General features: G+C 43.9%; 1 protein-coding gene across 1 annotated transcript in view; it reads left to right on the top strand.

Annotated features, from left to right (window-relative positions):
• Positions 1-17162, top strand: part of tmem9 (transmembrane protein 9) — a 50911-nt gene extending 33749 nt beyond the window's left edge. The window contains exon 5 of the mRNA XM_033042766.1: positions 16692-17162. Within this exon, the coding sequence (XP_032898657.1) occupies positions 16692-16835 (144 nt within the window). The 3' untranslated portion in view covers positions 16836-17162. The remainder of the gene's footprint in view (positions 1-16691) is intronic.
• The last annotated feature ends 939 nt before the right edge of the window (positions 17163-18101 follow it).

Here is an 18101-nt window from a genome sequence, read left to right as displayed (position 1 = left end):
ACATGTTGTACCCGCCCTGCTGCGCTTTTCTTCGGAAGCTAACATCAAACAAAGGTTCACCTGTATCTCCTCCAACCTCATCTACTGCATCCGCTGCTCTAGATGTCAGCTAATTTACATCGGGGAGACCAAGCGTAGGTTGGGCGATCGTTTCGCCGAACACCTCCGCTCAGTCCGCAATAACCTACCTGAACTCACGGTGGCTCAGCACTTCAACTCCCCCTCCCATTCCCAATCCGACCTCTCTGTCCTGGGTCTCCTCCATTGCCAGAGTGAGCAACAGCGGAAATTGGAGGAACAGCACCTCATATTCCGTCTGGGGACCTTGCGTCCTTATGGCATTAACATTGAATTCTCCCAATTTTGCTAGCCCTTGCTGTCTCCTCCCCTTCCTTAACCCTCTAGCTGTCTCCTCCCACCCTCCCATCCGCCCGCCCTCGGGCTCCTCCCCCTCCTCCCCTTTTCCTTCTTTCTCCCACCCCCCATCAGTCTGAAGAAGGGTTTCGACCTGAAACGTCGCCTATTTCCTTCGCTCCATAGATGCTGCTGCACCCGCTGAGTTTCCCCAGCAATTTTGTGTAACCCCAAACATAGGGCAGTGTAATCTGACCTACACACCTTCAAGTATTTCTGCATGAATAACGACAGATTGACATATCTCTGCCACACACTTCCACCTTGAAGCTTAACTGTACTGTGTTAGACACAAAATGCTGGAGTAACTCAGTGGGAGAGGCAGCATCTCCGGGGAGAAGGAATGGGTGACGTTTCGGGTCGAGACCCATCTTCAGACAAGCTCCCCCTCTGGGCTGTTTATATATATATTACAACTATGTAATGGTGTTGCTCTCAGCAAAGCAAATCTAATAAAATAAACTAATGGGGTATTGTCAACAAAAGGTAATGGGGAAGTTATCGCAAGAAGTATGCCCCTTATTGAGAGTACACAAGGTACTCCATCACTGTTTAGAATTATTCAGTTTAGAACTGTATTCAGTTCAGTCCCAGTTTAGAATTATTATCGTCATGTGTACCGAGGTACAGAAAATATGCTCTGCATGCTATCAAACCAGAGCAGATAATTAATATATATAAATACACAAACCAAGTCAAACACAAGTACAATAGGTAGAGCAAAGGTGAAGATACAGGGTGCAGGATATGGAGCTGTCCGCAATGTAGCGCATCAGTTCCAGAGACAAAGTCCAATGTCCATAATGGGGTGGAGGTAAATTGAACAGTGCCCAAGCCGATGAAAGGACTGTTCAGAAGCTTCATTACAGAGGGGAGGAAGATGTACCTGGGTCTGGTGGTGTGCGCTTTCGAGCTTCGGTACCTTTTGCCCGACAGGAGCAGAGACAAGAAGGAATTACGGGGTTGGGGCAAGTCTTGGAACAGCTACCTCCTGGTGACAAACCAAAATGTAACAGATTATTGTGGACAAATAGCATGGGCATGATAGTCACAGAGCCATGGAGCATGATGTTAGGAAGTATCTATGTCGCGGTTTCCAGCAGGGCATGAGGACAAAAAGTATTTTAATCTGAGTAAAGTAATATCTGCACACACTTCCTGTCTGTGAAACCTGTCAAAATGTTCCATTAAGTTCGGATAGAACTCTCGCTTATGAAGTATATTTAATGTGTTGAAATGTCCTCAGGCACTTTGCAAGAACAAAACAAAAGTTGACTCTGAGATAGACAAAGAGATATTATTGCAGCTAACGATTAGCTTGACAGGAGATAGATTTTACAGGCCGTCTCAAAGGTAAATAGTGTACGAGTGAAGAAGGATTGATCCAAGATGGCGCCCAAGCATGGCAACTCTTCGCTTGTCAGTCTCAGAAGAGGATCTGCTATCATCCATTACGAACGTTCCACTCTGTCAAATCTTTATTTGAACAACACATGCTGTACCCGTTATGTGTTCAGTGTGGACGGCCTGATTGTAGTCATCTGTAGTCTTTCCTTTGACTGGATAGCACGCAAACAAAACCTTTTCACTGTACCTCAGTACACGTGACAAACATAAACTAAACTAATGCAGTCAACGATACCAAAGGTTGCGGGAGGTTGAGATTGATGAGATAGGGTGGTTCACCGTTATTGGAGGAAGTTTCGGATCGGATCCAGTCTGAAGAAGGGTCTCGATCTGAAACGTCACCCATTCCTCCTCTCCAGAGATGCTGCCTGTCCCGCTGAGTTACTCCAGCTTTTACATAGAAACATAGAAACATAGAAAATAGGTGCAGGAGTAGACCATTTGGCCCTTCGAGCCTGCACCGCCATTCAATATGATCATGGCTGATCATCCAACTCAGTATCCTGTACCTGCCTTCTCTCCATACCCCCTGATCCCTTTAGCCACAAGGGCCACATCTAACTCCCTCTTAAATATAGCCAATGAACTGTGGTCTCAACTACCTTCTGTGGCAGAGAATTCCAGAGATTCACCACTCTGTATGAAAAATGTTTTGTGTCTATCTTCGGTTTAAACCAGCATCTGCAGTTCCTTCCCACATATGGTTCACTTTTAAATTTTGGCAGGAGCTATGTTATGGTCCTGCAACTACAGTGATGATGGTGACGCCATTGGAACTGGGTTCCTGTATTTGTGGCTGGATTTGGGAGCTGGTTGCACGTTCAAGGAATGGAGGAAAGGACAAACATATACGGGGCATTACAGGAAAGTCAAAAGGATTTTTTGTTGTTGCGAGGGTTGAAAGAGTCATGCAGCAAGGAGCAGGCCCTTCGGCCCATCAGGTTCAGGCCAAACATCAAGTTCGCATTTACACCAATCCTACAATACCCTCCCAACTTTTATCATCTTCAGGCATGATCGCCAAAATCATTCTAGACAAATAAAAGTGGATTAAACAGGGCGGTAATAAAAAAACTTGTTTATTTCTCCTTCTTTTAAACACTGCTTGGATTTTTTTTTGAAACACTAATGTACAGAGTGGGCAACATTAAGCTTCTCCTGAATTAAATGGTTAATATCGAAGTTACAACTGGATAAAACAAATTACAGATATTAAACAAACTCAAAAAGTATCAATTATTGCTAATTGCATGTTTTGCAATAAATAATAACATGCCAAAATCAGAATGGAGAAGACATTTTAAATACCCTATACCTGTCCTGAACCAACCTCAGAAGTCAAATCAAGCCCGGGCAGCTTCATGCCTCAATCCCACACTGGATATTTGCAGGACTGGTTTTGCTTTGAAATCTTCCTTGCTGCTAATATTTTGCTCCAAATTAAAGTTTTGTTTCGAGATACAGTGCGGAAACAGGCCCGTCAGCCCACCCGAGTCCACTCCAACCAGCTATTACTAACACTATCCGACACACTAGGGATAATTGACAGAAGCCAATTAGCCCACAAACCTGTACGTCTTTGGAGTGTGGGAGGAAGCTGGGGCACCCGGAGAAAAACCCACGCGGTCACAGGGAGAAGGTACAAACTCCGTAAAGACAGCACCCGAGGTCAAGATCGAACCCGGGTCTCTGGGGCTGTAAGGCAGCAGCTGTACCCTCCAAAGCTTCCAGACCCTAATAGGCAGAAGCACTAATGAAATAATGGGTTTGTGTTTATAATGAATGAGCTTTGAGGGTGAAAATTAAATCTCTCAGCATTTATTTTGTCATTCCCTGTCGGAACGAGATCATCTATCATTCCTCCAAACTACAGTGAGCCAGGTACAATCTTCTCCGTTCCCTCATCTTCAAGAACTCTCCTTCCCTGCGATCAATAGTACAAATGTATGTTGCGCTGACTCCAAGGCCAGTTCATGCTTTGTCACTTGCACAGACCAGAACCACACCATTATCCAAACAAAGTCTCAACAAGGTCTCAGCAAGTCTTCCTTTTACACTACCCCCTGCCTGTCTAAATCCAAATGTTCTATTTGCCTGTCTGTTCACTTGCCCTGCCTGTGTGTTCACTTTATTCCTTGAAGCACATCTAGATTCCTTTGCACATCAGAAAGAAATACTGCAGCAACTGAAAATCTGAAACAAAATTGAAATTGCTGGGGAGACTCAGCAGGTCAGGCAGTATCTAGGAAGAAAGAATCAGAATTAACATTTCAGGTTTTATGATTGTTCATCAGAACTGATGGGGCTGTCCCACTGTACGAGCTAATTCAAGAGCTCTCCCGAGTTTTTTAAAAATCAAACTCGTGGAAGCACGTAGAATGTATGTTGCGGGTACGTCGGAGTTCGGGACGTCTCTTAGCGGCTCGTAACGCTAACGGCAGGTACTCGGGAAACGCGGTAAGCTCGGGAAGACGGGTGAAGATTTTTCAACATGTTGTAAAATGTCCACAAGAGCCCCGAGTACCTACGAGCGACTATTACCGTAATTCTCCGAGTTCGAATCAGAGGAAACCCGAGAGAACTCTTGAAATAGATCGTACAGTGGGACAGCCCCATTATAATTGGAACAACTCTGCTGAAAAATTGTTCTGATTGAGTTCTGACAAAATTTCATTAACTGTTTCCTTTCTCCACAGGTGCTGCCTGACCTGCTGAGTATTTTTTTTTTAAATTGTATTTTATTCCCTCTGGATATAAATGTTCACCAGTTCCATATACTTCTTTAAAAAAATGAAAATTTCCATTCTTTACAGCCAACAAACTCGCACTTTTCCATATTTGATTCCCTCTGCTGTCACTTTGCCCATATGTTTAACCTGTTACAGCTGGTTCTCTCGCCCAGCATTGTACCTGCAACAAAGCTTGGAATAGTTACATTCTGCCAATGCACACATTTAACATATAAATTATTCATAAGAGAATCCAATACTGCTTTCTTTGGCACCCCGTTAATAGTCTGCCACATTAAAAAGACCTATCATTTTGTTTTCCGCTCTTTAATCAATCCTCTGTCCACTCTGTTATGTAAACATTAAATCTTTGAGGTCTCATTTTAAAAAGCGACCTATTATCTGGTGTCTTGTTGACAGTTCTTTGAAAATCCAAATAAACTGCATCCAGGGTTTTCCCTGTCGCCTACTCTGTGGTTACATCTCACTTTGTTTCATAAAAGCACACTCGTTCTATCTTATCATGCTCTGGTTTTCTACGTATTCTGGTACTTGGACAGCTGCATTGATAGGATAGACGACCCACCCCCCCCCCCACCACCCCCATGTTTTGTAATCTGGACTTTATTAGCCGCTTTCTAAGGGCTGAATCGGCCCATTCGCATACACATTCCGTACAGACAGCGCCCACAGTCAGTATCAAACACGGGCGCTGTGAGGCAGCAACTCTACCGCTGCGCCACCGTGCCGCCCACAAATTTGAAAATACTGCTATTTCCACAGTTCTTTAGCTTCCTCTATCCTCTGCATTCTGAATATTCCATCAAAAGGAACATCCTTTTATTCTCTGGCTCTGTTCCCAGACTCTCAAAGTACTAGAAACATCCTCTCCACTCCATCCAGGCCTTTCACTATTCGGTAAGCTTCAATGAGGACCCACCTCATCCTTCTAAACCCCAACGATTACAGGCCCAATACCATCAAACGCTCATCATATGGTAACACAATCGTTCCTGGGACCAAAATGTATGACTCCACACTTTGTTACGCGTAACGTTTCTAGCTTCTCAAGACTGGGTTTCTCAGGGTTGGTGAATCTGTGGAATTCATTGCCATAAATGTCTGTGGAGGCCAAGACATTGGGTATTTCTAAAGCAGAGTTTGACAGGTTGTTGGTTAGTAAGGACCTCAAAGATTACAGGAAGGTGGCAGGAAAATGAGGTGGTGAGGGAAAAACAGATCAGCCATGGCGGAGGAGACTCGATGGGCCAAATGGCCTAATTCTGTTTTTATGCCTTATGGTCTAAGGTGCCATGTAGTAGGAATTGTTTTTGGAAGGACCATAAAGGTATTACTCATCTGTGAAAGGGAAGAAAAACAAAAATACCATTAGTGTACCTATTCAAAAGTGATGTTATTCCCCTGACTCATGAATTCTGTTTCTCTGCGTGTGAAATTGGATGACAGGTCTCAGACTTAATGACTACTTTCTTCAGCTTCAAGCTGCTGTGTTCTAGATTGATTGATGCACTGCATGTATGATGATCATTGTTGAAAGCCCTGTTCAAATGCAGCCTTTGATGTAGTTCCGTGAAACCCCTCCTTTGACACAAGTCACTTCCTATCGAATGTCACTGTTGACAGAACCTCCGCGCTCGCTCTCCGCTTCATGTCTCGCAGTGTTTTTGAGAGCCGTTTTTCCCGCAATTGCATCATGTACACTTTTGGCATGAAACGCTTGCCAATGATGGACATGCCTCTGATCTTTGCAAAGCGTCGAGGTCTACGAATTCCTCCCTACTTTCCTTCTCCGCACATCTTTGACCCTTGCTGTTCACAAATCACCATGTTGTATTAGCCATTTCTACACTGCAACAGCTTTGCACAGACAGAACTAAATGAGGCTTTGACATTTTTTAATAGCGTAGTTGTTTTAATCACCTCCTTAACAATGACCTTGTTTATATTGCTCTTTTTCTCCGTCTCTGTAAGCGTGTGAGGTGAACGCAGAGAGAAGGAGATTTTTGATGGTGTTCGCTCAGTAACTGCAGCCCTGTTCACATTGAAAAACATAAGAAAATAGGAGCAGGCATGGGTCTTATATTAATATCCTTAATATTAGATCCTGGCAACCTAAATAGATCTTAAAATCTATTTAAGAAGAACTATGAAAGAAATCCAGTGAATTTGGATAAAACACAAAGTGCTGAAGGAACTCAACGGGTCAGGCAGCCTTTGTGGAGGGAATGGACTGAAGACATGCAGCAAGACTAGGGCCAGCTCTTGCCAGTCCTGACCCACCCCTCCCCATCACCTCTCTACACTGCCTATCTCCTCTCAACTCTTTCAGTCAGATGAATGGTTCCAACCCAAAATATCCATTTCCCTCCACAGATGCTGCCCGACCAGCTGAGATCTTCCAACGCGTTTGTTTTTGCTCGCTGTTCCATCTTCTGCAGTCTCTAAATGAAGTTATAGTATTATGATTAAAAATTAGAACTGTTTCCAGTTATGTAACATCGTTAACGTGACTGTGAAACCGTTTCAAGGTGCTTCCGAGATGCTGAGCAGAGATGCGTGGGGGAAGTCAAAGAACTCGGTTACTTGTTAACTGGGAGGGAAACAAAGTATAGCGGCCAAAGTAAATAAAAGCTGTACAATTACAGGTCTGATAACAGGTAGTAATCTCTGACTTTCATTGGGATAAGAATGATGAAGAATTGAGGATCACTGAGCTGAACAAAGAAAGAAGTGTTTTAAATGGTTTCAGACTTCACTTTTTCTTTAAAAAGCTTGGTTTGGTTAAAAGGCATGGAAACAGACCCTGCGACCTGTATATCACCTCATGTTCTATATTATCCCAGTTTCACATCTACACACTGGAGATAGCCAATTAACTAACCTACAAACCTGCACGTCTTTGGAATGTGGGAGGAAACCAGAGCTCCTGCAGAAAACCCGTACAGTCACAGGGAGAACGTACAAGCTCCATACAGACACCTCCTGAAGTCAGGATCGAACCCGGGTCTCTGGCACTGTAAGGCAGCAACTCTATCGCTGCACCTTTTGAATCATTGCACTAACCGGATGCAAGGAGATGCCTAAGTTCTCCCTGCATGAATGGAGGAGAGATGGGGTCATTCGTTTTAGTGGGTGCCTTGACTCCTCGTTGACTACCTCCAGCAGTTCTCCACATTGTTCCCACCTTACATAGACTCTCCACCAAGATTTCAGCAAAACAACATTGATTGCAAAGGCAGCTTGCAATTAGGGATAGGCAATAAATGCTGCCCTTGCCAAGAACATCCAGATCTCAAAGACAATTACACAAAGACACCAGTGGAGGAAGCACTAAGACATATCCCATTACCCCACAGATGTTCCATCTAACTTAATCTCCCCACACCTTGATCAACTTCTTCCCAGATTCTATCATTTATTTATGCACTAGAGATACTTTCCTACATACCCTACCAACCCACGTGTCTTTGGGATCCAGGTGGGAGCCGGAACTCCTGAGTAGAAACTAGTGCAGTTAAAGGCAGAGCATGCAAACTCCACAAAGGGATCAGGTTCGAAGTCAGATTGTTGAAACTTTGAAGCAGCATCTGTACTGGCTGTATGTCTGTGCCACAACACTACTAACTGCCATGATTAGTACGGGTGTCAGGGGTAATGGGGAGAAGGCAGGAGAATGGGGTTAGGAGGGAGATATAGATCAGCCATGATTGAATGGAGGAGTAGACTTGATGGGCCAAATGGCCTAATCCTGCTCCGATCACTTAGGAACATATGAAACCAAAATGTAAACGTTTTCTCCTTTTGCCTTTTTTTCATTTTTATTCGCAATGTATTATATTTGACATATTTGAAATATGAATCTACAGTTAGAATTCCTAAAGATTAAATATCAGTTGCATAAATTTAGTTCTGCAATTGATAAAGCCCTAAAACTACCCTAATAGATTTGTACAAATTAATTGAAACCCTACACTAATCTGTTGACCCACATGCAAATAATTGGCAGTGTTGCAAGCCAATGAATTGAACCTATTGCTATTGGCAGTCATTTGTACACAAGCTGCTCTATCTTAATTCGTCTGGTGATGTCTAACAGACCAAAACAGACAGCAAGGCACCTTGTGGTGAAGAAAGTTCATGATATCAAAATAAGGTTACTTTTACGAAGGGCTTGGGAGTAATAAAGCAATGTTTGGGAGACCAAAGTCAACCGTAGATAATGGACTGCATTGATAACGAGTAAACCTAGAGACAAATGGTGGACATTATTCATAAAGGAATTGTCGATTCAGCAAAATGGAATTTGGAGACATAAGAAACTGCAATTGTTGGTTTACCAGCAAGACAATAAAGTGCTGGAGGAACACAGCGGGTCAGGCAGAAGCTCTAGAGAACATGGCGAGGTGAAATTACGAGTCAGCACCCTTCTGCAGACTAGAAGTAGTCTGAAGGGGAGTCTCGCCCCGAAACATCGCCTGCCTATGTTCTTCAGAGATGCTTCCTGACACGCAGATACTCCAGCACTTTGTCTTCAAATGGAATTTGGATTGCGTGTGTGTGCGTGCATGCGTGTGTGCACGCGTGTACGTAATAAACTAAACTAAACTAAAGACTTCCTTAAATGCAATGTTCTTTCTGATATATGCGCCCTTGACCCCATTCTACGGCAGTTTATTCGATTTAGACTTGCTGCATTTTTGAGCAAAATGTCAAAAAAGGCCAGGTGCGACTAAAATGTAAAGTCTTGGGAGCAGATGGTATCTTCAATAACGTTCCAAAACTGAGTGGTGAAGAACCTCTCACACAGATCTATCATCGGCATCTGGGAAGATACCCCAGGGGATTTCAAAGATCCTATAATTGTGACGATCTTCAAGAAAGGAGCTATTCAATTGTGATGAATAAGGGGGCAGAGGGTTCGATCCTGTATGTGTGTGCCATACGTGCGGAGTTTGTACATTCTCCCTTTGACCGCGTGGGTTTCCTCCAGGTGCTCTGGTTTCCTCCCACATTCCATAAATGTGCAGGTTTGTAAGTTAATTGGCTTCTGTAAGTTGCCCCTAATGTGTAGGATGCGAAACTGGGATAACATGGAACTAGTGTGAACGGGTGATCATTGGTCGGCATGGACTTGTTGGGCCGAAGGGCCTGTTCCACGCTGTATCTCTAAACTAAACTAAACCATTCCTGAAAGATGCGCAGTGTTATTTTCTTGGGCAAAGAAACATACTGACATCCTCAGATTGTAAATGTTGCTCCAACTCTTGAAAGAAACAATGCATTAAGTAGAGTTATGTTTTTTTGTGTTATGTTCATATAATAATTTAGTGAGACCGGGAAAACCTGAAAATGGTTTATTTTGTGAAGACTTAAGCAGGATCCTCTGGGATAATAGGATATTAAGCAACAGAAACTGACGCCGCACATAATTTGTTTCCCCACACCCATGCCTGAAGAAATGCTACTTGGCCCAGTGACATGCTGTGGTGCTTTACATTAAATACTTTGAGTCATTCACTGATTTTAAATTGCCTTAGCTACCAGAGCCTAAAATGACTCGTGCAATATGCAGTGTTCTCAATAGAAGAACTGCTAACCCAGCAGAAGATCTAGTCTATAGCTTCCTGAAATTGGCCACACAAGGAGATGTAAAGTTAAGGGCCTGTCCCACTTACGCGACCTTTACAGGCGACTGCTGGCACCCGTGATAGGTCGCCGAAATTTTCAACATGTTGAAAATTCAGCGGCGACCAGAAAGACGCTACGACTCTTTGGAGACCCCTCACGACCATAGGAGACCTCACACGACTATACAGCCTGTGGGACAGGCCCTTAAGCGTACTGTATCCTTTCCTTCATCGGTCAGAGCATTGAGTTCAGGAATCAGGAAGACACGTTGGGATTTATACGACTTTGGTTAGGCTGCATTTGGATTATTGTCTGCATTTCACCCCATTACAGGAAGGATGTGGAGGCTTTGGAGAGATTTCACAAGAATACTGCTTGGATTGGAGGGTATTAGCTATAAAGAGAGGTCAGACAAACATGGGTTGTTTTCTCTGGAGCATCAAAGGCTGAGGGGTGACCTGATGGTGGTGTATACAATTATGAGATGTATAGATACGATAGACAGTCAGAACCTTTTTTCCCCAGAGTGGAAATGTCAAAGACCAGAGGGCATAGCTTTGAGGTGAGAGAGTAAAAGTTCAAATGAGGATGTACAGGGGAAGTTTCTTTTCAGCAAAGTGTGATGGGTATCTAGAACACACTGCCAGAGGTGGTGGTGGAGGCAGATGCAATGGTGGCATTTAAGAGAGAGGCACATGGATATAGAAACATAGAAATATAGAAAATAGGTGCAGGAGTAGGCCATTCGGCCCTTCGAGCCTGCACCGCCATTCAATATGATCATGGCTGATCATCCAACTCAGTATCCTGTACCTGCCTTCTCTCCATACCCCCTGATACCTTTAGCCACAAGGGCCACATCTGACTCCCTCTTAAATATAGCCAATGAACTGGCCTCAACTACCTTCTGTGGCAGAGAATTCCAGAGATTCACCACTCTCTGTGTGAAAAATGTTTTCCTCATCTCGGTCCTAAAAGATTTCCCCCTTATCCTTAAACTGTGACCCCTTGTTCTAGACTTCCCCAACATCGGGAACAATCTTCCTGCATCTAGCCTGTCCAACCCCTTAAGAATGTTGTACGTTTCTATAAGATCCCCCCTCAATCTTCTAAATTCTAGGGAGTACAAGGCGAGTCTATCCAGTCTTTCTTCATATGAAAGTCCTGACATCCCAGGAATCAGTCTGGTGAACCTTCTCTGTTCTCCCTCTATGGCAAGAATATGCAGGGAAGGGAGGGATATGGAATTGCATGCAGGCAGAGGAGAGTAGTTTAACTTGACATCATGTTCAGCACAAACATTGTGGGCTGAAGGACTTGTTACTGTGCTGTACTGTTCTGTGTTCTAATGTCTCAGAGAGAATTATGTATTGTTGTGCTGGTCCCTTATTACAATTTTTAGCTCATTGATACCGCAGGGAGCATTCAGAAGCAATAAAATATGTACTTGTATGTAACTGTTCCAAGCTATTCATACATTACTAAAATGAATGCATGGTTAGTTCGATATTACCTTTCAGAAAAATGGGATCTCATTGCTCATGAACCTGTGCCAATGTTGCAGAGAGACCCTATTCTAAAGAAATTCCTCCTCATCTCCTTCCTAAAAGAACGTCCTTTATATCGGAGGCTATGACCTCTAGTCCTAGACTCTCCCACTGGTGGAAACATCATCTCCACATCCACTCTATCCAAGCCTTTCACTATTCGGTAAGTTTCAATGAGGTGTCCCCTCGTCCTTCTAAACTCCAGCGAGTACAGGCCCAGTGCCGTCTGTGTTCTGTTTCAGAGTGTTGATTACCCTTCTAGTTTGTCACAAGCCGATATTTGTCCATATTGTTACTATACATTCACAGACTGGTACATATCCATATATTTATTGAATATTTTCACATCAGTAGCACGTCTGTCTCTGTCAGCTTTATTCCAAAAGCCTGCAAGTTTTCACAAGTACAACAAACCACAAACAATATTGTTTCCTTTTTTTGTATGTCTGTTGAAATTTGAGTACCACATTATCAAACCATGGAAACCACAATGAATAAAAATTCGGAAAGATGAAAACACTACACTGCCAGCTGGCTTCACGCTTTGCTGAAAGATTTTAAAAAATATATTTTTTTTAAATAGGAGGTTCTTGAAGATCTTCAACTGTAAACAGAATATTATTTGTCAGTAATCCAAGTTAAATATCACTTGGGGAATTTAGAAACATACAAACCTGTTCCCCCAAATGGCAATAGACAATAGGTGCAGGAGTAGCCCATTCGGCCCTTCGAGCCAGCACCGCCATTCAATGTGATCATGGCTGATCATCTCCAATCAGTACCCCGTTCCTGCCTTCTCCCCATATCCCCTGACTCCGCTGTAAATAGGTCCAGCACCAATTTTCCGGCAACCGGTGGTCCGATATTTCTATTAATCCGGACAAAATTACGAGACCGCACTTGAAATTCCCTCTAGAAGTCTCCCCGAAAATGTGGCGTCCAGGCCAGGAGAGGCGATCGATCTGGACCTCATCGGGACTTTGGCGCCGATGGGCATGTCGAATTTGCCATCTGACTCAATGGTTGACTTCAGACTCAATGGGTGACATTTCGGGTGGAGACCCATCTTCAGAAGAAGTGTCTGAAGAAGGGTCGCGAACCGAAACCTCACCCACACCTTCTCTCCAGAGATGCTACCTGTCCCACTGAGTTACTCCAACATTTTGTGTCTACTTTGGATAGCATTTGTGTGGAAAGCTTACAGGAAGGCAAGGATCACTGCTGCTCAGTAGACCATGAGCATTGTGCCAAGTTTGAGGTCTTGTTCTTTGAATGTTCCTGTTCTCCAATGGCCAAAGGCTTTGCTATTGTATTTGGGGGAAATGAAGGTTCATCAGCCTCCACTGAGATGCTGAAAGTTATCCAGGGTCTCTCTGCAACATTGCACAGCAAGAAGTTAGAAGAGGGCTGATATTTAGTGTATGGGTGATAGACCCAAAATGCTGGAGTAACTCAGCGGGTCTGGCAGCATCTCCCGAGAAAAAGGATGGGTGCCATTTCAAGTCGGGACCCTTGTGTATGGGTGATCGATGTATGGAATGAGCTGCTAGAGGAGATAGTTGAGGCAGGTATTATTACACTTAAAAGACATTTGGACAGGTGCATGGATAGGAAAGGCTTGGAGGGATATGGGCCAAACATGGGCAGTGGGACCAGTGTAGATGGAACATTTGTTATGGGCATGGGCAAGTTGGAACTAAGGGCCTGTTTCCATGCTGCCTGGCTCGATGAGTCTGTTCTGTTCTGTTCTGTCATCAGCTTCAATTAACAAATGAACCATTTTGCTCTGGATGTGGCTGCAAACATTGTGCACAGGGGAACTGTGATATCTGAGGGCATGTGTAGACTAGCATTGCCTTGCAATCAGCTGAGACTGGCCGTCAGATTTACCTTACAGTTCAATCTCGTAAAAGTGCAAATCTAGTCATTCTTTTTTTTAACGAAATCACACAATTTCCTGGCTGTCTTTATTGCTGAGTTACCCGCTGCCTGTTCATCCAAATCATTGTAATGTTCCCATTCCTTTCAATCACGTGCAAGTTTAAAGAGGACTTAATGCCTTTTTCAGAGGGAAACCGAGGACAATATCTGTTGTTAAAATGTTGCGGTATGCCGACTTCTACAGACATGCCGTAGAAAGCATTTTATCGGGATGCATCACAGCATGGTTTGGGAACAGCTCCATCCAATTCTTGCCGTAGAGGGAGTACAGAGAAGGTTCACCAGACTGATTCCTGGGATGGCAGGACTTTCATATGAAGAAAGACTGGATAGACTCGGCTTGTACTCGCTAGAATTTTGAAGATTAAGGGGGGGGTCTTATAGAAACTTACAAAATTCTTAAGGGGTTGGACAGGCTAGATGCAGGAAGATTGTTCCCAATGTTGGGGAAATCCAGAATAAGGGGTCACAGTTTAAGACTAAGGGGGAAGTCTTTTAGGACCGAGATGAGAAAAAAAAAATTCACACAGAGAGTGGTGAGTCTGTGCCACAGAAGGTAGTTGAGGCCAGTTCATTGGCTATATTTAAGAGGGAGTTAGATGTGGCCCTTGTGGCTAAAGGGATCAGGGGGTATGGAGAGAAGGCAGGTACTGGATACTGAGTTGGGTGATCAGCCATGATCATATTGAATGGCGGTGCAGGCTCAAAGTGCCGAATGGCCTACTCCTGCACCTATTTTCTATGTTTTTTCTATGTTCTAAGACGGCAAATGGTTACAGAAAATTGTGGACGTAGCCCAGATCATCGCACAAACCAACCCCCCTTCCATTGACTCCATTTACACCTTGGCAAGGTGCGTCGGCAAGGCCAGCCGCACAATCAAGGAGCAGTCTCACACCAGTCACTTTTCTCCCCTCACCCATCAGGCAAGAGGTACAGAAGTGGAAAACACACACCTCCAGATTCAGGGACAGTTTCTTCCCAGCTGTTATCAGGCAACAGAACCATCCTCGCAGCAACTAGAAAGCTCTCCTGACGCACCATCTACCTCATTTGAGACCCTCAGGCCATCTTTTATCTGACTTTACTGGACTTCATCTTGCACAAAACACTATTCCCTTTATCCTGCATCTGTACACGGTGGACAGCTGGATTATAATCTTGTATAGCCTTTCCGCTGACTGTTCATTGCTGGAGCAATTCATCCGAATCTTAAATACTAATTGAGGGAAATTGGCACTGGGCCTCTACTCGCTGGGGTATAGAAGGTTGAGGGGGACCTCGTTGAAACGTACCGAATAGTGAAAGGCCTGGGTAGAGTGGATGTGGAGAGGATGTTTCCACTAGCAGGAGAGTCTAGGACCAGAGGTCTTAGCATCTGACTTAAAGGACACCCTTTTAGGAAGTAGATGAGGAGGAATTTCTTTAGTCAGAGGGTGGTGAATCTGTGGAATTTATTGCCACAGATTGGCTGTGGCTAAGTCAATTGATATTTTTAAAGCAGAGATAGATAGATTCTTGATTAGTACTGGGTGTCAGGGGTTATGGGGAGAAGGCAGGAGAATGGGGTGAAGAGGGAAAGATAGATCAGCCATGATTGAATGGCGGACTATTCTTGATGGGCTGAATGGCCTAATTCTGCTCCTATCAGTTATGCACTTCTGAAAAAAGACATTTCGCAAACTTTAACAGGATATTCCTCAATGACTAATTTTAAACTCCATAACCATCACCGAGCATCTACGGAAATACTATGTGAGATGTTCTGTGCCTCATGTAGCTTAATACAGTCTTCACTGCCCCTGTATTTCCCACTCCCTGTGCTTGCACCTAATGAGTAAACTGGATGTAGTTCTGAGCTTAAAAATCTCTAGCTATTATCACAAAAGGATTGACCTATCTGTCCCTAAACACCAAATATTTATTTTCTTGGGTATTGCACTCGGTTCCAGTTCATTGCCAAATTCCCTCATTTGGTTGTTGGAGGCAGTGCCTTCAGCTGCCACAATCATAACCTCAACCCTCTCAACCCTCAAAACGCACCCCTTCCCTACATTTCTCCTTTGCTTAAAACTTGTAGCTTCGACCAAAGTTTTGTGCATGAAACATCTTTTTATGTGTTTGATGTGAAGGGCCTTAGTGAGGGCGGGGAAGAGATTTATTAGGTTCAAGGGGTATCTAAAGTAAAATTATATGGAGTCATAAAGCACGGAAGCAGGCCCTTTGTCCCAACTTGCCTACGCCGGCCAACATGCCCCATCTACACTAGTTCCACCTGCCAGCATTTAGCCCACATCCCTCTAAATCTATCCTATCCATATACCTGTCTAAATGTTTCTTAAACTTTACGATAGTACCTGCCTCAACTACCTTCTCTGGCAGCTCATTGCATGCACCCACCACAATTTGTGTAAAAAGGTTTCCACTCGGGTTCCTATTGAATCTTTCCCCCCGCACCTTAAACCTATGTCCCATTTCTATCATTCATCCTGGTATTGTGCACAATTAATTGTGTTTTTATATAATTATGGAGGTACATAAGTGGGAAAACGTATGTGAGGCGATGAGCTAAATAGGAAAGATAAAATCTGTTGACAAGATTAAAATGTATAAGCCTCATCGTTAAAGAAGGAATAAGAAAACACAAAAAGCTGGAGTAATTCAGCCGGCCGGGCAGCCTCCCTGGAGAACATGGGTATGTGATCTTGAAGATGGGTCCCGACTCGAAACGTCACCCATCCTTTTTCTCCAGAGATGCTGCCTGACCCGCTGAGTTATTCCAACACTTTGTATCCATCTTTGGTGCCCTATCCATGTTCTCCTGGGATGCTGCCTGAGCCACTGAGTTACTCCAGCACTTTGTACCTTTCCTTTGGTAAACCAGCACCTGCAGTTCCTCATTTCTAAACAACCAAGGAAGGTCTCTAGCGTGTCAAGGATACGTCTAAAATGACAAGCGTTATAAATACACTGAGTGATTTTTTTTTTTGCATCTATCTTCCAGGACACCCGGCCGTTCACTCCTTCTCATGGACAAGCCCGTGCCAACACTGTCCTCGAGAGGGTGGAGGGAGCACAGCAGCGATGGAAGCGTCAGGTGCAGGAGCAGCGGAAGACCGTCTTTGACCGACATAAGATGCTGAGTTAGACGGGGGCCTCTTTCAACTCACTCTGAATCAGGCCTAGTCATGTTGCAGCTTTGATGCATGAAAGTTGGTGTTAATTCTGAAAACTTAATACTGTCTCCCAGCTTTATTTAACTCGTCCAGTTGTATGCACCAAACATCAAAGTCACGCATTAAATCATTTGCATAGTATATTCCCTTTGAGGATGTGTCTCTGAAAAGTGATTCCCCTAATGACCCTTTTAAATGTGGCTCCCTAATTAAATGTTCAAACGATTAAAGGTCTGCACCTATAAGAAAGCTTTGGCAGCAAAATATAGAATAAAAGCTTCAGTGACAAATCTGCCAAAGTCCTCCCTTGTATTTTTGTTCTCCTGAAGGGGTGAGTTATTCGATGCAATCCCTGTCTACTGACAGTGTGAATGGTGCTGCCCACACCACTCAACTCCTTCACATTGCCACCAGAAGGCTTCTTCATCTTGTCTCCCAATGTCCTTCCTTACAACATCTCAGAGTAATCGATGACCAGGGAAAGGAAGGCCTGAGGTACAGCAGTAAGTGTACAGATCTCTCTTTATCTATCTGTCTATCTCTCCCACCCAATGTGGGTTTTCTCTGGGAGCTCCGCCTTCCTCCCACACTCCAAAAACGTACAGGTTTGTAGGCTAATTAGCTTTGTAAAATTGTCCGTAGTGTGTGTAGGATAGTGTTGGTGTGCGGGTGTCGCTGGTCAGCGCAGACTCGATGGGCCGAAGGGCTTGTTTCCGCGCTGACTCTCTAAACCAAACTAAACCCCCCCTCAAAGAAGATTGAGGGGGGATCTTATAGAAACTTACAAAATTCTTAAGGGGTTGGACAGGCTAGATGCAGGAAGATTGTTCCCGATGTTGGGGAAGTCCAGAACAAGGAGTCACAGTTTAAGGATAAGGGGGAAATCTTTTAGGACCAAGATGAGAAAAACATTTTTCACACAGAGAGTGGCGAATCTCTGGAATTCTCTGCCACAGAAGGTAGTTGAGGCCAGTTCATTGGCTATATTTAAGAGGGAGTTAGATGTGGCCCTTGTGGCTAAAGGTTTTAGGGGGTATGGAGAGAAGGCAGGTACAGGATACTGAGTCGGATGATCAGCCATGATCATATTGAATGGCGGTGCAGGCTCGAAGGGCACCTACTCCTGCACCTATTTTCTATGTTTCTATGTAAACTAAAACTAAAATGAAAATGAGCTGGATCGCTGTATAATGCAAATGTTTAGTTTACATTTACTCTGGAGCAGTGAATGCCTTCGC

The sequence above is a fragment of the Amblyraja radiata genome, chromosome 24 (genome assembly GCF_010909765.2).
Source record: "Amblyraja radiata isolate CabotCenter1 chromosome 24, sAmbRad1.1.pri, whole genome shotgun sequence".
NCBI lineage: Eukaryota > Metazoa > Chordata > Chondrichthyes > Rajiformes > Rajidae > Amblyraja > Amblyraja radiata.
Note: the sequence above shows the minus strand (reverse complement) of the source record. Positions and strands in the feature narration are given on the sequence as shown.